The following is a 20607-nucleotide window of genomic DNA, read 5'->3' as shown; positions in this document are numbered from 1 at the left end:
CCGGGAAGATGTGGAATCGATATGGGTAGAGCTGCGTAACACTAAGGGGCAGAAGACGCTGGTGGGAGTTGTGTACAGGCCACCTAACAGTAGTAGTGAGGTTGGAGATGGTATTAAACAGGAAATTAGAAATGTGTGCAATAAAGGAACAGCAGTTATAATGGGTGACTTCAATCTACATGTAGACTGGGTGAACCAAATTGGTAAAGGTGCTGAGGAAGAGGATTTCTTGGAATGTATGCGGGATGGTTTTTTGAACCAACATGTCGAGGAACCAACTAGAGAGCAGGCTATTCTAGACTGGGTTTTGAGCAATGAGGAAGGGTTAATTAGCGATCTTGTCGTGAGAGGCCCCTTGGGTAAGAGTGACCATAATATGGTGGAATTCTTCATTAATATGGAGAGTGACATAGTTAATTCAGAAACAAAGGTTCTGAACTTAAAGAGGGGTAACTTTGAAGGTATGAGACATGAATTAGCTAAGATAAACTGGTAAATGACAAAGGATTGACGGTGGATATGCAATGGCAAGCATTTAAAGGTTGCATGGATGAACTACAACAATTGTTCATCCCAGTTTGGCAAAAGAATAAATCAAGGAAGGTAGTGCACCCGTGGCTGACAAGAGAAATTAGGGATAGTATCAATTCCAATAGAAGAAGCATACAAATTAGCCAGAGAAAGTGGCTCACCTGAGGACTGGGAGAAATTCAGAGTTCAGCAGAGGAGGACAAAGGGCTTAATTAGGAAGGGGAATAAAGATTATGAGAGAAAACTGGCAGGGAACATAAAAACGGACTGTAAAAGCTTTTATAGATATGTAAAAAGGAAAAGACTGGTAAAGACAAATGTAGGTCCCCTACAGACAGAAGCAGGTGAATTGATTATGGGGAGCAAGGACATGGCAGACCAATTGAGTAATTACTTTGGTTCTGTCTTCACTAAGGAGGACATAAATAATCTTCCAGAAATAGTAGGGGACAGAGGGTCCAGTGGGATGGAGGAACTGAGCGAAATACATGTTAGTAGGGAAGTGGTGTTGGGTAAATTGAAGGGATTGAAGGCAGATAAATCCCCAGGGCCAGATGGTCTGCATCCTAGAGTACTTAAGGAAGTAGCCCAAGAAATAGTGGATGCATTAGTGATAATTTTTCAAAACTCGTTAGATTCTGGACTAGTTCCTGAGGATTGGAGGGTGGCTAATGTAACTCCACTTTTTAAAAAAGGAGGGAGAGAGAAACCGGGGAATTATAGACCGGTTAGCCTAACGTCGGTGGTGGGGAAACTGCTGGAGTCAGTTATCAAGGATGTGATAACAGCACATTTGGAAAGCGGTGAAATGATCGGACAAAGTCAGCATGGATTTGTGAAAGGAAAATCATGTCTGACGAATCTCATAGAATTTTTTGAGGATGTAACTAGTAGAGTGGATAGGGGAGAACCAGTGGATGTGGTATATTTGGATTTTCAAAAGGCTTTTGACAACGTCCCACACAGGAGATTAGTGTGCAAACTTAAAGCACACAGTATTGGGGGTAAGGTATTGGTGTGGGTGGAGAATTGGTTAGCAGACGAAGCAAAGAGTGGGAATAAACGGGACCTTTTCAGAATGGCAGGCGGTGACTAGTGGGGTACCGCAAGGCTCAGTGCTGGGACCCCAGTTGTTTACAATATATATTAATGACTTGGATGAGGGAATTAAATGCAGCATCTCCAAGTTTGCGGATGACACGAAGCTGGGTGGCAGTGTTGGCTGTGAGGAGGATGCTAAGAGGATGCAGGGTGACTTGGATAGGTTGGGTGAGTGGGCAAATTCATGGCAGATGCAATTTAATGTGGATAAATGTGAAGTTATCCACTTTGGTGGCAAAAATAGGAAAACAGATTATTATCTGAATGGTGGCCAATTAGGAAAAGGGGAGGTGCAACGAGACCTGGGTGTCATTATACACCAGTCATTGAAAGTGGGCATGCAGGTACAGCAGGCTGTGAAAAAGGCGAATGGTATGCTGGCATTTATAGCAAGAGGATTCGAGTACAGGAGCAGGGAGGTACTATTGCAGTTGTACAAGGCCTTGGTGAGACCACACCTGGAGTATTGTGTGCAGTTTTGGTCCCCTAATCTGAGGAAAGACATCCTTGCCATAGAGGGAGTACAAAGAAGGTTCACCAGATTGATTCCTGGGATGGCAGGACTTTCATATGAAGAAAGACTGGATGAACTGGGCTTGTACTCGTTGGAATTTAGAAGATTGAGGGGGGGATCTGATTGAAATGTATAAGATCCTAAAGGGATTGGACAGGCTAGATGCAGGAAGATTGTTCCCGATGTTGGGGAAGTCCAGAACGAGGGGCCACAGTTTGAGGATAGAGGGGAAGCCTTTTAGGACGGAGATTAGGAAAAACTTCTTCACACAGAGAGTGGTGAATCTGTGGAATTCTCTGCCACAGGAAACAGTTGAGGCCAGTTCATTGGCTATATTTAAGAGGGAGTTAGATATGGCCGTTGTGGCTACGGGGGTCAGGGGGTATGGAGGGAAGGCTGGGGCGGGGTTCTGAGTTGGAGGATCAGCCATGATCATAATAAATGGCGGTGCAGGCTCGAAGGGCCGAATGGCCTACTCCTGCACCTATTTTCTATGTTTCTATGTAATATTTGACATATCTATTCATAGAACACGGAATAGTACAGCACAGTACAGGCCCTTCAGCCCACAGTGTTGTGCCGACCTTTATTCAGTAGGGCTATCTACCTGATCTATGCCTCTCATTATTTTATATAATTCTATCAGGTTTCTTCTCAGCCTCCTATAATTGTCTAACTTCTCCTTATAGCTAATACTCTCCAATCAAGGCACATCCTGGTGAATCTCTTCTGCTCCTCTCCAAAACCTTCATATCCTTCCAAAAGTGCAGTGACCAGAATAGTACACATCACTCTAAATGTGGCCCAACCTAGCTGCAAAATTACTTCCCAGCTTCCATACATGGTACAGTACTCTGATTAATGAAGGGAAGCATGCCATGCACTACCTTTTTCACCCTATTTGACTCTGCATTGCTATGTTCAAGGAGATGTGACTTTCAACCCAAGATCCATCTGTATATCAATGCTCTTAAAAGTCATGCATTAACTCTATACCTTCCTCTTGCATTTGAATTCCCAAAAATGCATTACCACACATTTGTCCAGATTATTTTTCTGTCCAAATTTCCAGTTGATCTACTTCCGCTATATCCTCTGTTGACCTTCTTTACTATCTACAGCTCATTTTTTTTGTGTCATCTGAAAATTGCTCAGCATGTAACAACAGAGGTCCCAGCAATTTTTTTGATCTCCCAGAAAAAAAAACACCCTTTTATCATGATCCTTTTGTCTCCTATGACAAACAAATTTGGATCAACTCAGATTTCTGAAGGCAGCCTAAATCTGAAACAGCGAAAAAGGGGTAGGGGCGAGAGCAATGATGTTTCAGGGTGGAATAAGCAGAGGTCTAGTAGAGATAGGTGCAGTGTGTCAGTATTGCTCATTGTGTTGCCCTCAAGGTATTTATTTGACTTGGTTGGGTCTACGCTTTAAATGATTTGTAACTATGTTCCAGTTAAAGGCTGATAATTAAGTTACAGTATAACAAAGGTAAATTCATTGTCTATGGTATAGCGCGGCGTGTGATGACGTCACTTCCGGTCTCGCCGCGTCTGGGTTCGGCAAGGTGTGAAGGTGGGTGCCGTGCGAGCGGCGTGATTGTGAAGAGCTCCGTGTCTACCCACAAAGAAACATCACAGAAGCAACGCCGTAAGTTCCTATGAATGTATTTGTAGTAAAAATATTAACGCGGTTTCTGTTAAGGAGGCGGCGGTTGGGTTGGCGCGCGTGCCGGCTTTTCAAGGGCGGGGTGGGCTCGGGCCCGATGGCGGTTTGACGTGACCCCCTCACCCGCTCCTCGGGGCGGCTGGAGACACTCGCTAAAAGGTCTCCAGAATGAAACAGACGCTGTATATGTTTGTATTTTTTTATATAAACAGTTTTCACCATACGATGTTAATGTGGAAGAGTGAACAGTGAATGGTTAACCCTACTACGACTCTGTCTTCATTGGCTCCGGTTTAACTTGGTGTTTAGTCAGAGTTTCAACACACTGCACAAGAACACTACACTCATTGTAAGCCCATAATTTCCCATATCCTTTCGAAACAGTCATATAGCAGCCAACATAGTGTGAAATTAAAATTAAGAATTTCAGATAAGCCACCTATCCAGTATTTATCAAAACTAGCCAGTTCTAATGAAAAGTAATTAAATTGGTCTATTATTGACCTGTGTACCAAGGTACAGTGCAGAGCTTGTCCTGCAAACCATCCCTACAGAATAATTCATTACAATGGTGCATCAAGGTAGTACAGGGTAAAACAATAATAAAGTATTACAGTATAGAGCAAATGCAGTGCAGGTAGATAGGTGCCAAATCACAATGTGGTAGATTGTGAGGTCCAGAGTCCATCTCACCGTACTAGGGTACTAGGGTAATACTAGTTTTACAATAGGAGAACAGAAGCTGTGTTTGAGCTTGGTGGTATGTGCTTACACAATTTTGTATCTTCTGCCTGATGAAAGAAGAGAGGAGAGTGAATGTCTGGAGTGGGTAGGATCTTCGATTATGCTGGCTGCACAAAGTGTGCATGGAGTCCACGGAGGGAAGACTGGGTTCTATGATGCGCTGACCTGTGTCCACAACTTTCTGCAGTTTTCTTGCAAGCATGCAGAGCATTTGCTGTACCAAGCCATCATGTATCTGGATAGGATGCTTTCTGTGGTGCATCAGTAAAAATTAGTGAGGGTCAACAGGACTGTGCCAAATTTTCTTAACCTCCTGAGGAAGTAGAGGAACTGGTGGGCCTTTGTTGACCACGGCATCAATGTGTTTGGATTGGAGCAGGTTACTGTGATATTCACTCTTGGGACCTTGAAACTCGAGCCCTCCTGACCTTTGATGTAAACAGGAGCATGTTCACTGTCTCCCTTCCTGAAGTCAGTGACCAGCTCTTTTGGTTTGCTGACATTGAGGGAAAGAGTGTTGTCATGCTATTAAGCTCTGTATCTCCTTCCTGTACTCTGACTCAGCATTATTTGAGATCTGGTCAACAATGGTGGTATCATCTGAAAGTTCGTAGTCACAGAGCAGAATCTGGCCACACAGTGGAGTAGTGTAGGAAGCTGAGTATGCAGCCTTGTGAAGCGCCACTGTGGTCAATAATTCTGACGGCAGTCTTGCTCCCTAGCCTTTGAACTGTGATTGTGGTCTGTTGGTCAGAAAGTCAAGGATCCAGTTGGAAGAGGAGATATTAGTTCCATGTTTAGGAGTTTAGAGATGAATTGGAATTATAGTATGAAAGGTGGATTTACCAATCCAGCAGTCAGAGGCTAACAGTAACAAATTTGAGTTCTTACTGTACTTTAATACTGCTTAGCATTAAAATATAGAATTGTAGCTTAAAACATCATTATTTAAAGATGTAAGGAATTGACAAAGTTAGGCAATTTATTTAAAGGTTTATACAGAGAATACAGGAGTGTGAAATATATGATTTTTTAAGCAAATCTCATGCAATTAGTAATCACGTACCCCACCCCCACCCCATTCCCCTTTGAATGATACATTCTTAGAGTAGCAGAACAGGCAAGAGGAGCCACACAGTCTACTCCTGCACTTGGTTGTTGTGGCCTTATGCTTAAACAATCTGAACACCACCTGTAGGAATTCTGTGGGTTCTGCACAGAACACAGCCATTTAAGAACCTGGAGAATCTAGAGTGGAAATTCATCTTGATTGCGAGAGACTGCCTAAGCAGGGAACAGGCAGGTGGGAGAAAAAGTGAGAATAGAATACCAAAAAATGCTAGCATCTGAATAGATTATTCAGATCTGGTATATTAGGGACATTTAAGAGACACTTAGTTAGGCATATGGATAAAAGAAAATGGAGGGTGATGAAGGAGAAAGGGTTAGATTGATCTTAGAGTAGGCTAAAAGCTCAGCTCAGCTCAGCATTTTGAGCCAAAAGACCCATGCTGTACTACTGTTCTATGAATAATGTCCTAAGTACCAACGGAACACAAATAATTTTGTATGCCAATGATCTGTGAAAGGCAAAAATATTGGAAAGATAGGGCTACACAAAGAACTTAACTGAAGTAACAGCAAGAAAGTCATATTAAGATCAACATTACCAGCATGTCCCAAGTCCATTTAATTAACTAAATTTAAATTTTGGTGAACTTAGACTTCATTATTGGAGCTTAATGTATAATAGTCTGCCAAAATTTAAAGGAACTTATTTTTGCGGAGTTTAGGGGAGATACCATCATAATTGTCCAACAGTAGTTCTTCCAGCATTTTGTATGTGTTACTCTATTAAAATATTTATATTAGTTTTTGACTGAACTGTTTCTCCTCTAGAAAACTGCACATGAAAGAAGCTGAGGGTGAGTTTTTTTAATGTCCCTTGGTACTTCTGCCTTTTTGTAAGTAATTATTGAAATGGTTTAATAAACTGAAAAATATATGCATTATCAAAGAATGGCTTCTTTGGATTTACAAGAGTTATTCAGTGTAAGCCAAAGTGAGCAATCTTGGAAGGTCTTGAGTAGGGGTCGCCAACCCGTCGATCGTGATCGACTGGTCGATCTTTGAGACTTTCCCAGTAGATCCCGAAAAAAAATCAAAAATAAATACACAAATACTGTTGTAATGTGAGCATTATAAAAGTAAGTAATACTAATTAGGATAATGGTAATATAGCAATATTTTTGCTAAAAAGCTGTTTTTAAGGAGAGATTGTCTCCGGGTTGAGGGGGCTTAGTTCCGTTATTTCTGCCCAGTGTGCATGTGTGTAGTTCCCCCGCCAGGCACCGCATTTTAAGCGTAGCCTGTGCTGCATCAAAGTGACCAATCAGATTAGATAAGATTGATGTTGCAAACATTAATATATGGCAGTGGTCCCCAACCTCCAGGCCACGAAGCATGCAGTGGTGCAGCGGTAGTTGGGTTGCACACAGCACAACTTTAAGAAAAAAAGCTGAAATAAACAAGCTAATTAATTAGGTGCCGCCCGGCACGTAGATGTCGGCTCAGATCAGAGGCGACGCAATCGCACGTGATATCCTGATAGCATAGCAGAGGCTCCACGAAAGAAGGCGAAAACATACAAATTCCATCCAGAATGGGAAGAGGAATTTCTATTTTCCTTGGTGAAAGACAAGTGTGTATGTATGTTGTGCCACCAAACACAAGCGCTGACTAAAAGAGGGAATCTGGAGCGGCACCACAACACCAACCACCAGGAATTTAAAGACACCTACCCCCCCAAAGAGCGTAATTCGTGCCTGGAAAGTTGAGCTGAAATCGGGGTTGAAGGCCCAGCAATCATTTTCCACAAAACATGCTGCTCAAAATAAGGCTGCTATTGAAGCATCATTTCGTGTAAGTCACCTTTTGGTTAAACACAAGTAGCCTTTTACAGATGGTGATTTATTCAAGGAAGCAATGGTCATTACCGCAGACATTGTTTTTAATGACTTTAAAAACAAAAACGGCATCACAACTGCAATATGTAATATACTTCTTGGTCCTGCAACAGTGACAAGGAGGGTAGAGTCACCGTCAGAGGACGTGAATATTCTTCACTACGGTTCGATGAATCCCTGGATGTAATGCAAACAGCTCAGCTTGTTGTATTTGTCAGAATGGCTTTCCAGGATTTTACAGCAAAGGAGGACTTCCTCACTCTTTTGCAATTAAAGGAAAGAACGAGAGGTGAGGATATTTACAATGAGTTTTAAAAAATATGTCCATGAAAATGACATCCCCATTCATAAACTGGTGGCAATTATTACTGATGGGGCCGAGCAATGTGTGGTGTGCGCGTTGGTTTTATACCACTAAAAGTCAGTGCCTACTTTGGGTCAGCTTATCTATGTGAAATTGCATTTTCACAGATGAAAATTATTAAATCTAAGTACAGGAGCTGACGTACTGACGGACACCTCTCTAGGGTTGCCAACTTTCTCACTCCCAAATAACGGAAAAAAGTAGCAGTCAAATCCTGGGACATTTGTGTTTACCCTGAGAAAGATTACCATGACCATGAAGCCTTGCGCGGGCACCTGTGTGCGCATGTGCGTACGTGCCGATTTTTTACCCCACAAATCGGTTTTGGCTTAATTTTCATTATTTCTACTTTATATAGGCTGTGTATTTATCATATCATTCCTGCTTTTACTATATGTTAGTGTTATTTTAGGTTTTATGTGTTATTTGGTATGATTTGGAAGGTTATTTTTTGGGGTCTGGGAATGCTCAAATTTTTTTCCATGTAAATTAATGGTAATTGCTTCTTTGGCGTAAAGCATTTCGGCATGAAAGGTTTCATAGGACTGTTCTACCTTAGCGGGGGGAATACGGGACAGTTGGCAACCCTACACCTCACAGACTGTCTCAGACTGGCTGTCTGTAGTTATGAGCCAAATTTCAGGGAACTAGCAAAAAGTATTCAACCCCAGTCATCACACTGAGTGCAACAGTCAATTTTTATTCATTTATTTTTGGTGTTGAAATAAAATTAAATAATGAAACTTAGAATTAAAGGTGTGAAGTATTGTAATATTCTTAAAGAAAGACAGCTATGGCCTGTTTGATATGCTAGTTACAGTGTTTTCTTGTTTGAATTAATTTGAAAGTTTGACAAAAGTATTTTGTGTAATTCAAATACAATTCGCCCAAATAAAAGGCTTCAAATTGGAAGTACCATCTGAGCTGTTTCTTCTCTAAATGATTTAGTAGGTAGATCTTGCCTTTCACTGAGGTTGGGGTAGGGGATCTTGGGCTTAAAAAGGTTGGTGACCACTAGTCTTGAGTATTTTCAGTTCATACTTTGGTGGTTCATGACTGAGGTGTGGCAACCTGGGATTAGCAGTAACAGCAATTTGCCTTTTGGTGGTGCTAGAGAGTCAGTGTTATACAGCGTAGAAATAGGCTCTTTGTCCCATGTGTCCATAATAATCTTTTCTTGCCTGTATTGGGACCATACCCCTTTTTCCTGTTTGTGTCTGTCTATGTATATGCCTCTTAACAATTATAATCGTATCTGATTTCACCATCACTGGCAGTGTTCCAAATCTCAACCATTCTGTTTTTAAAAAAAACTTGCCCCTGAGATCTCATTTAAAACTCCTCCCTCCCACATAAACCTATACCCTCATTTTTAATACACCTACCATAGTAAAAATGATTATGACCATCTAACCTAATTATATAATTATGTTATATACTTCTATGACACCGTTCCTCCGCCTCCCCCATTCCAAGGAAAATAAGCCCGGCTGTATCCAAATTCTCCGACAAAGACCCACAGAAGAATGGCAAATGATCAAAAAGCTAGAGAATGTTCCAAGAAAAGTGAGGTAGTTGACTTAGGGCTGAGATGGCTGAAGGCAAAGCTGTCAATAGAGGATGTACGGTAGGTTTGAGTTGAGGAATTAAGTGTTTCATCTCTGAGACAGGGTCATAGGACACTGCAGCACATCTAACCCTCCACATACTTATCGATGTTGGCATAACCTTTCCTCATACTAGTATTCTCCTCTATTTAAGTCAAATCAAAGTCAAAGTAAATTTATTACCAAAGTATTTGTGTCACCATATACTACCCTGAGATTCATTTACTTGCAAGCATTTACAGGAAAATAAATACAACAGATTTTATTTTAAAATAACTATACATAAACAAAGATTGACAAACAACCAGTGTGCAAAAGAAGCTAACTTGTGCAAATGAAAAAACAATACTAAGAACAGGAGTTGTAGAGTCCTAGAAAGTGAGTTGTGGAATCAGTTCAGAGTTGAGGTGACTTCAGCAGCCTGATAGTTGTCCCTGAACATGGTGGTGTTGCCTTTATTGAATATTTATTGAATTTTGCCTGCAAGTAAAACAGTAGTTAAAATATTTCTGTAGTAACAAATTTAGAATGAAGATGGGTCTGATTTGGTTTATTGTGTTTAAGGGAGGAGGAGCAAGAAAAAATCTGGTCGGGATGAATTGCTACACGTTTTCCATGAGTTCATTATTTGTTTGTAAATGTTCACCTTAACTCAACTACCAGAGGTAATAGACGGCGAGAATTGCTGTAGTGTACAGACATGTAACACTTTTTTCCCCACCATCTGTACAGTTGTGCCCATTTCATTCACTAGTATCTCTCTGTCAAATCTGAGTACTGTATGTACCATAGAAAACACTTGTGTGAGACTTGCCTGTCAAATGGAATGTTTAGGTGCAAGTTTTTATGTGTAATTTCAACAGACTTGTAGATGGCAAAGGATTTAACTGGATAGCAAGGACCAATTGAATATTTTAAATCACAGTCTTGAAAATGTCCCCCTGCTATTGGCAGTAATCATGTAATGTCATCTGAGTTCCTTCGCTTCAGTGATTGCAAATTTCCAGACTGCATCTGTAGCACTTAAATAGAAAATCAGAATATTTAAAATGGAAATTAAAATTGCTAGGTTAAAATAGCTCCCACTAATGCTGATTTGCTTGGTTGTCAATGCTTGTGTGGGATCTCATGTCTGAACATTTCCACCTCGTAAAGAAATGGTGCAATTTTATTGGGTCACACAGATACATGTCCTGCACAGTAATTTACAGTACTGCATAAAATACCACTAATCTTACAGAATTCTATTTACAATTAATTTTACAATATATTAAATGGCTAAAGCATTCAAAGATTACTTTTCATATTAAATATTTACAATGACCAACATTGAACAATACAGTTGAAAGTCACTAGCTTTCTCTGAGGCCTGAGTCTTCATCCACACATAGTGCCAAAGGCTGCTCTAAAGCAACGCAAAACTATCTTCAATACCATGGTGACATGGCACGTTGATACAAAGGTAAACTAGTAAAACTCTATTTCTAAGTCAGAAACAACACAAGTGTTTCTGTATACTGGAGTTTTAGCTCAAGGGTGTTTCTGTAGATGCAACAAAATTTTGCATGGAATGTTAAAGGCGTGCAAGCTGCTGAGATACAGTACAAGACAGCAAGTGGCTAAAACACTGATATATAGAACTAAGGATCCTTTCTGGGTTATTGTTGAATATTGTACAAAGTGTATTTTAACAACAGGCTGTCTTTGCTGTTGTATTTCCAGAATCAGCTAGTGCTCCAGGTGCCAAGACGGTGGTTCAAGTTTACGTGATAAAGCAGTCAAAATCATCATGAACTTTTCATATCGTTCTGTCTGGTTAACTTGTGCTCCTTTGCTTCCCCACAACAACCTCATTGCAAACTCAGTCTGAAATACCTCGAGCATTTCTTCATCCGGCTCAAAATCTAAAAGAAAGAAACTAGAGTTAATAAAAGCACAAAGTATTGTAGGAAAAGAAACAATTGTAATGTGTGCAGTACTAGGATAGGTTATGAGATAGAACAGCCATAAAGTTTCTGATTAAACTGTTTTCCACCTTCCCATCATTACGAATTTGAAAGTATTTTACTCTCCCTCTAGACATCATGGCCTCCCTCCTTCCTGACCTCATTATCCAACTTGTTATGGCCTTGCATTTATTGTCTACCTGCATGGCATTTCTCTGTAACTGTAACACTTTATTCTACACTCTTGTTATTGCTTTCCATTGTGCTACCTCAATGCTCTGATGTAATGGAAAGATCTGTATGTGTTCTGCCTTTCAGGCAATTGATTTATGTTAAGCACATTCAGCTTTTATTTTAATGCACAGTTTCAGACCTACATTAAGTCACTTCCTGTGATGCCAGGAGGGAGAAAGTATAAAAGCACCTTGGCTGGCAGTAGACCAGAGGCTTATGTTAGGAGCAAAAGAAGTTTCTATCTAAGTCCATCCTGTTATTTCCCCAGCAGAAGCATTGTTTGTAAGTTGATGTTTTGTTATTTAGAAGTTATATAAAGACATCAATAAGATTTTGCTAAAATAGAATGCTATTTTTGAGTGTATTAGACACTAACGTAGAAGCTAATGGTTTACGCATACTATTTACCTGCAGGAAACTTAACTAAGTTCTTACTCATCTGTGTGAATGGAACAACATGGTGATTGCACTGTATTTTGTTGTTTCTCAGTTTCACTCCTTGTTCACCATGTCATGACAGTTAGTTTGCAATATAACCAAAGAACCGGGAGGCTATACCCTGATTCTGATACCCTTTTGAAATGGTGTTTGGCTGACGGTCTAGTTGGTGTCACAATACCTCAGCGAGGACAGTACAGTGTGGTTGGCATGCAAAATAAAACGTTCTTCACCATACCTCAGTACATCTGACAATAATAAACCAGTTTACTGTACTTGTGTGTTCCTGAACAGAGCGTTTGAGTTGTGCACCATCCTCACCTTCAAGAATCCGTTGCGTGTTCATTTTGTACACGTCAGCAGTGTGTGCAATGGATCGTGCATCATCCAGGTGCTTAAGCATGATTTCACAGCCCTGATCGATGGTTTCCCACAACTCCGTGCTTTCAAAGGTGACAAACTGCCGTTCCATGAGAATAATGAGAGGCATCAGGTGTGGAATTGTCATCTTACTGAGTGCAACTTCTTCTGTGAGACGTCATAGGAGCAAAATAACATTAATATGACATATAATAGATTAAACAATGTTTTAAAACCCATTTCTTTCACCATGATACTAGGGATATTTGGCTCTCTTTTGCAATGATACAGTATATTCTGCAAGATCAAAGATCTTAAAATTCCCTTCACTTAGCATCTACTGTAATGATTGTGCGATCATCTACAGTAGTCCAAACCAGAGCTTTGTGACTGAACAGGAAATGAGTATTGCTAATCAACAAAGAGCCAGCATTTATCTAATCAACACTCCAACTGGCTGTAACTTAATTAAACTAAGAATTAAACTGAAATACAAAATAAAATTACAAGCTCTGCACCCCGTTTCCATCGAAGTTGAGCAGTGCTGCTCAGGTGCACGATATGAATGAGACATTACAGGAAGTCTTACCTCTTCCCTCATTTAAAGCTTTGATACATGGTTTAAGAGTTTTCTCGTAGACAATGGCACTCTGTGTGTGTTTACGTCGCAGTGTGGTCCAGGTTTGTTCTAATCGTGTAATCTGTGCAGACACAAGTCGTAATGTTAGAACAGCGTTCCACACATCCACTGAGCAGGCCCCCTGATACTGAGAGCAACACTAATTTAACAACAAAAAATATTTAGACATTAAGCCAGAGGAGCAGAATTAGGCCATTTGCCCCATCAAGTCCACTCCACCATTTGATCATGGTTGTATCTTCCCACTCAATCCCATTCTCCCGCCTTCTACCCATAACCTTTGCCACCTTTACCAATTACTACTACTACTACGTCAACTCAGGCCGAGGGGGCTAGCGTCGGGCACGATGACGGACTCTCCACTTCTCCCTCTCCCTCATCAGTGTGTTCAGTTCATCTACATTAGCCACGCCGCTGTCTTCTAGGAGCATGTTGACCATAGTCTTGGGAGGGCGCCCAGGGTTCATCCTCCTGTGCTTGGGCTCCCATATGATGACTAGGCTGGCAGGTAGCTCAGGGTGGCGTAGACAGTACCCTGCTAGTTGCAGTCTTCTTGCCTCGATTTTAGTGGAGAGCATCGGTAGGTCGTTATAGAGCTCGATGTTCGTCATGTGCTGTTGCCAACTCACATCAAGAGCCATCCGGAGCATTCGTGTATAGCAACCATCTAGAGACTTTCACATTGTCTTGGTGAGTGTCCACATCTCACATCCGTACGTGAGAATTTACCAATTAAGTACCTATCAATGTCTGCTTTAAATATATTCAATGACTTGGCCTCAACAGCCATCTGTGGTACTGAATTCCACATATTCACCACCCTCTGGCTATAAAAAAAATCCTCGTCATCTCTGTTCTAAAAGGACATCCTTCTATTCTGAGACTATACCCTCTGGTCCGAGACTCACCCACTACTGAAAACATAGACTACATTTCCACTCTGTCTCGGCCTTTCAATATTCAGAAGGTTTCAATGAGATCCCCTTTCATTCTTCTAAACTCCAGTGAGTACAGACCCAGAGCCATCTAATGCTTCTCGTACATTAACCCTTTCATTCCTGGGATTATTCTCATACCAGTACATCCGTTCTTAGATATGGGGCCCAAAACTGTTCACAATACTCCAAATGTGGTCTGACCATTGCCTTATATTCCCATTCCCCTGATTTCTACTAGCTGATACCCCCATTTTTCATTCATCACAGCTATTACCTTTGCTCCAAGAGGATACTGTAGGTCCAAACCTTTAATGTAGGGCTTTGTGTTTGCTGATGGAAAACTTCATTCAGATTCTGATTTACTTAACCTCCCCATGCAGATAATGTTAAAAACAAAATCATTTTGCTATATTTACTGATTTTAATTTACAAAATGCTAAATATAGCCAATTACAACTAGACATTTTGATTGCCAGAGCAATGAGGAAGAAAATACCTGTGGCATGTCTAAAGTTTTCATTACAGCAGAAAAGGCATACAGATCCCCCATAGAGTATTTCAGCTCCATTGCCAATTGGATAATCTTGGCCAACACCGCAGCTCTCTCTTCAACGCTTCCTGTGCAACCCAGGATATCCACAGCAATCCCGATAGTCAAAGTATTGTACCTGAGAAAAGAAAGAGGTTTACTTCATTGTCTAGTCTTTAAGTGGGTATATATCACTATATACTACCCTGAGACTAATTTTCTTGTGGGCATTCATAATAGATGTGTAGAGGATATTTTCTATGGTGGGGAAGTATAAGACCAGAGGACACAGCCTCAAAATAGAGGGACATCCATTTAGAACAGAGATAATGAGGAATTTCTTGAGCCAGAGAGTGGTGAATTTATGGAATTTGTTGCTACGGGCAGCTGTGGAGGTCAAGTCATTGGGTATATTTAAGGTAGAGGTTGATCGGTTCCTGAATAGTCAGAGCATGAAGGGAGATGAGGAGAAGGGGCTGAGAGGAAAATGGATCAGCCATGATTAAATGGCAGAGCAGACTCGATGGGCCAAGTGGCCTAATTCTATTCTCGTATCTTATGGTCTAGGTACAATGGATTCAATGAAAAACTACACACAAAGGCAGGCGAACAACCCATGTACAAATATAAGAAAGAATAATCAATTAATTAATAATATTGGAAACATAATTGTAGAGTCCTTGAGAGTGAGTCTATAGATTGTGGAATCAGTTCAGCGCTGAAATGTGCTGGTTTGGGAGCCTGACGTTTGAAGGGTTTCTAGATCTGATGGTCTGGGACTCAAGGCTTTACAGTTATGTATACAAACAATTGGGACGGTAGTTGGCTACCTCAAGCCTAAGCTGCTTTTCAGTTACATTGGGCCCTTTACCCTAGGTCTATTTTCTCTCATGATCTTTATTGACTGATTCCCTTAGTATTCAAACACATATTGACCACAGCAGAGTAGAAAATCTCACAGATTTACAGTTCCTGAGTAGTGGAAATTCTCATCTCACCCTTGCCTAAGATGGTTCACCTTGTTCAAGTTCCTCAACCTCAACAAAAATAAAATCACATCTCTGCATCAAGTGAGCTAATCCATTCAAAACATTGAACATTGCAATTAAATTCTTCTAAATGCCATGACAACACCCTCAAGTATTAGACATTTTGACACAGGGAAAATATACTGGCTCCTCATAATTTTTTAGACTTCTATTACCTACCATCCTATGAGCCTCCACATCCAACACATTATCCACCACAGCTTCCACCATCTCCAAAAAGATCCTATCACCAAACACATCTTTACCTCCCCCCACCTCTGCTTTCCACAGGGAACACTCCCTCTGTGATTGCCTTGTCCGTTCATCACTCCCCACTCATCTCCCTCATGACACTTATCCCTTTAAGCGGCAGAAGCGCTACACCTGCCCATTCACCTCCTCGCTCACCAACAGCCTTCCAGGTGAGGGAACACTTCTGTTAAGGGTCATCTACTGTATCCAGTGCTCCTGATGTGGCCTCGTCTATATTGGGCACACCCAGCATAAATCAGGGGACTGCTTTGTCATGCACCTGCACTCCATCTGCCAAAAACAGAATTTCCTAGTGGACAACCATTTTAATTCCTATTTCAATTTCCCTGGTCTATCATGTTGGTCCATGGCCGCCTCTTGTGCCATGATGAGGCCACTCTCAAGGTGGAGGAGCCACACCTTACAGTATATTCTTTCTGGGTTGCCTCCAACTTGATGGCATGAACATCGATTTCTCCTGGTAATTTTCCCCTCCCCCTTCTCTCCTCTTCTATTCCCCACTCTGGCCTCTTACTTCTGCCTAACATCTCCTCCTGGTGCTCCTCCTCCTCCCCTTTCTCCCATGGTCTATTTTCCTCTGCTATCGGATTCCTTCCTCTCCAGCCCTTTATCTTTCCTACCCACCCGGCTTCACCTATCACTTTCAAGCTATCCTCCTTCCCCCCCACCCAACTTTTTACTCTTTTCTCTTCCTTTACACTACGGAAGAAGGATCTCAGCCTGAAACTTCAACTATTTATTCTTTTCCATAGATGCTGCGTGACCTGCTGGGTTCCTCCAGCATTTTGTGTGTGTTGCTTAGGAGAAAGAAGTAAAACATGGGCAAAAGAATAGCTCTCCAAGGAGATCATGGATCAGATGGCTCAAATGCAGCAAGGGGAGGGAGAGCAATCGATGGATTGGTGATGGAGAGTGTCAGTAGCTTAAACTCTTGGACGTTAACATATTGGATGACCTACTTTGGGCATTAATGCAATCACAAGGACTGGAACGATAGTGTAGTGGTTAGCACAATGCTTTACAAAACCAGTGACCCAGGCTCAATTCCCACTGCTGCCTGTAAGGAGTTTGTATGTTCTTCCCATGATTGTGTAGGTTTCCTCCGGGTGCTTCAGTTCCCTCCCATAGTCCAAAGACCTACTGGTTGGTAGGTTAATTGGTCATTGTAAATTGTCTCATGATTAGTCTAGGGTTAAATTGGGGGCTGCAGTGTGGTTCGAAGGGCGTATTTCGTGCTGTATCTCAATAGATAAATAAATATCAGGTCTCCCTCCTCCTCTGGCACTCGAGAGAAAATAGCCCCAGTTTGTCCAAGCTCTTCTCGATACACCCTAACTAGAGTTTCATAAAATATCAACAACTATTGAATTTAATGCCTTCGACACCGTCCGCAACACCACAAATCCCTGTGTTTTCAGCAAACTTACTAACCCACCCATTCACATTTTCATCCAAGTCACTTATATAAATAACAAACAGCAGCAGTCCTTGTACAGATCCCTGATAAGTACTACTAATTACAGATGTCCAGCCAGAATAAGACCCGTTGGCCACTAGCCTCTGTCTTCTATGGGCAAGTTGATTCCAAATCTAAAGGGCTAGGTTATTGTGAATCCCGTACAGTTTAAGCCTCTGGATGAGCCTCCCATGACAGATCATGTTGAATGCCTCAGTAAACTCACATATACAACATCCACTGCTCGAATCGTATTGACCACCTCAGCACCACATCAAAAAAGTCAAGTTAGTAAGACATGACCTGAACCACACAAAGCCATGCTGAGTGTCCATGCTAAACTCCGTATAAACTTTGTAAATTTTAAATAGATTTCCTCTTTTTCTTCAAGATTCAAGAGAATATTGGGCCAGTCTACTGAATCTTTTCTCATAGAGCAATCTTGTGAACTTTCACAACATTCTATAACAACGGTTCTCAACCTGAGGTCTGTGGACCCCTTGCTTAATGGTATTGGTCAATGGCATAAAAAAGGTTGGGAACCCCTGCTCTATATGTTGTCTATACGAGGGCCCAGAGGTGGTACATGAGAATGATTCCAGGAATGAAAGGGTTAATGTATGCAGAGTGTTTAATGGCTCTGAGACTGTACTTGCTGGAGTTTAAAAGAATGGGGGGATCTCACTGAAACCTATCAAATATTGAAAGGCCTAGATAGAATGGACATGGAGAGGATGTTTACTATGGGGGGGGGTGGGGGGGAGTCCAAGATCCGAGTACACAGCCTCAGAATAGGAGGACATCCATTTAGAACAGTGATGAAGAAGAGATTTTTTAGCCGGAGGCTGGTGAATCTATTGAACTCATTGCCACAGATGGTGGAGGAGGCCAAGCCCTTGAGTATATTGGGATAGGTTCTTGATTAGTAAAGGCATCACAGGTTATGGGGAGAAGGCAGGAGATTGATGTTGAGAGGGAAAATAAATCAATCATGATTGAATGGTGGAGCAGACTTGATGGGACAAATAGCATAATTCTATACTTATGGTACAAGGCAAATCTATTTTTTTATATAGGTAGGGAGACAAGAAACTATAAAGCACTTAAAATGTGGTCTCAAATAAGGAAACCTTATTTTGATTATAGAGGCCAATCCACTATCTGCTTTCTTGAATAGTTTACTGTGCCCATATTTAGTGACTTGTGTACAGAGCCCACTTGTGTATTTGAACTTCAATGTTGCCTGACCCTTCTCTATGTAAAAAAAAAATACTCTGCTTTCCTGTTGGAGCACTGGTAGATCACCTCCCATTTTTCTACATTATGTTCTATCATTCATCTTCTCATCCACTCACTCAGCTTCCCTATTTAGAACAATGAACAGTACAGCACTGGACAGGTCATTTGGCCTACAATGTCCTTGAAGCTTTTGAAATTCTCCGTTTCTGCTCACAATCCCATCATATTTAATGTCATTATCAAACTTGTTTAGGACTCACCACTACAATAAAATGTTTTTCTGCGCTTTTATCATTGTGAATAGATTACCCATAAATATTCTAAAACCTGGCATTGTTCTGGTGAATTAGTGGTACGTTCACTTCTAGTTCAGTACTACTTCTGATATCCAATGCCCAATCTAAAAACAATGATTTTAAATAGATCCCCTCAAAACTAATGAATAAGCTACAAGACCTTGGCCTCAATACATCTTTGTGCAACTGGATCTTGGATTTCCTTACTTGCAGACCCCAGTCAGTTTGGATTGGCAACAACATCTTCATTAGGCTGTGTGCTTAGCCCTCTGCTCTACTCGCTTTACACTTATGACTGTGTGGCTAAACACAGCTCCAATGTTGTATTCAAATTTGCTGATGACTCCACTGTCGTAGTCCAAATCAAAGGTGGTGATGAATCAGCATATAGGAATATAGGAGGGAGACTGAAAATCTGGCTGAGTAGTGCCACTATAACAACCTCTCACTCAATATCAGTAAGTCCAAGGAGCTGATTATTGGATTCAGGAGGAGGAAACCAGAAGTCCATTAGCCAGTCATCATCGGAAGATCAGAGGTGGAGCGGGTCAGCGACTTTAAATTCCTTAGTGTTATTATTTTGGAGAACCTGTATGTGCAATTACAAAGAAAGCACGGCAGCACCTCTACTTCCTTGGGAATTTGCGAAGATTCGGTATGACATCTAAAACTCTGACAAACTTCTATAGACGTGTGGTGAAGAGGATATTGACTGGCTGCATCACAGCCTGATATGGAAACACCAATGCCCTTGAATGGGAAATCCTACAAAAAGTAGTGAATACAGCCCAGTCCATCACAGGGAAAACCCCTCCCCACCATTAGGCACATCTACACAAAGCATCGTTGCAGAAAAGCAGCATCCATCATCAGGAACCCGCACCCCCCCCCCCACCCCAACACCCAGGACTTGCTCTCTTCTCACTGCTGCCATTAAGAAGGTACAGGAGACTCAGGACACACACTGCCACACTCAGAAACAGTTATTACCCCTCAGCCAACATTCACCCCATCACTGAACTGTTCCTTTTCAAGGACTCTTTATCCCATGTTCTCAATATTTATTGCTTATTTATTTATTATTATTATTTCTTTCATTGTGTATTTGCTTAGTTTGTTGTCTTTTGCACACTGGATGATCACCCAAGTGGTGTGATCTTTCATTGATTCTATTATGGGCTTATTAAGTATGCCTGCAAGAAAATGAATCTCAGGGCTGTTTATGGTGACATATGTGTACTTTGATAATAAATTTACTTTGTACTTCATCATAACCTGTGCCTTCTTCTATCTTAGTTCTCCAGTGGAAAGATTATAGAAAGGTTTCATTTAGAACATGAAGAACCTCCAAAAATTTCACAAGGAATATCCCACTAAGCTATCAAGGCTAGGCCAGATCTCTCAAAGAATGTGAGTACTTTATCAAGACTAACTTTCCAATTTCTTTACTGATTATTCCAAAGAATAATTAAGTTTCCCAATTTGGGACCTAAAGATGTCAAACAATCAAGCAGTTCTACAGTAAATCTGTCACTGATATCCTCCAATTTTCTAGTGAAGGGACTGACACATTGAGGGCACTGCTACATGCTGCATTTTTATAGAAGATTTTACACTGACATGGTCTGAACAATTTCTTATTCTTTCTATTCCCAGTTCAAGAGTCACCAGTTCAAACAAGCCCCAAGATAATGAGCCATTCAATTGGAGAGGCAGTGCAATTGAGCTTACTGTT

General features: G+C 41.1%; 1 protein-coding gene and 1 long non-coding RNA gene across 11 annotated transcripts in view; one reads left to right on the top strand and one right to left on the bottom strand.

Moving 5' to 3' along the window:
* The first annotated feature begins 3699 nt into the window (after positions 1–3699).
* Positions 3700–11334, top strand: LOC134355008 (uncharacterized). Its single transcript, XR_010019949.1, has 4 exons — positions 3700–3796; positions 6458–6483; positions 7638–7813; positions 11218–11334. It is a non-coding gene; the product is annotated as an uncharacterized LOC134355008 (long non-coding RNA).
* bcar3 (BCAR3 adaptor protein, NSP family member) overlaps positions 9314–20607 on the bottom strand; it is a 215145-nt gene continuing 203851 nt past the window's right edge. For 4 of the 10 annotated variants that reach the window (XM_063064630.1, XM_063064631.1, XM_063064632.1 and 1 more), the window contains 4 exons: positions 14548–14719; positions 13063–13174; positions 12435–12641; positions 9320–11399 (listed from right to left, as the gene is read on the bottom strand). In XM_063064630.1, the coding sequence (XP_062920700.1) occupies positions 11224–11399; positions 12435–12641; positions 13063–13174; positions 14548–14719 (667 nt within the window). In that variant the 3' untranslated portion in view covers positions 9320–11223. Of the gene's footprint in view, positions 11400–12434; positions 12642–13062; positions 13175–14547; positions 14720–20607 lie in introns of all 10 variants that reach the window. The other 6 variants (XM_063064628.1, XM_063064629.1, XM_063064626.1 and 3 more) reach the window with 4 other exon arrangements.

This window comes from Mobula hypostoma, chromosome 12 (genome assembly GCF_963921235.1).
Source record: "Mobula hypostoma chromosome 12, sMobHyp1.1, whole genome shotgun sequence".
Lineage (NCBI taxonomy): Eukaryota > Metazoa > Chordata > Chondrichthyes > Myliobatiformes > Myliobatidae > Mobula > Mobula hypostoma.
The sequence above is the reverse complement of the archived record's forward strand: the minus strand, read 5'-3'. Positions and strand labels throughout refer to the sequence as shown.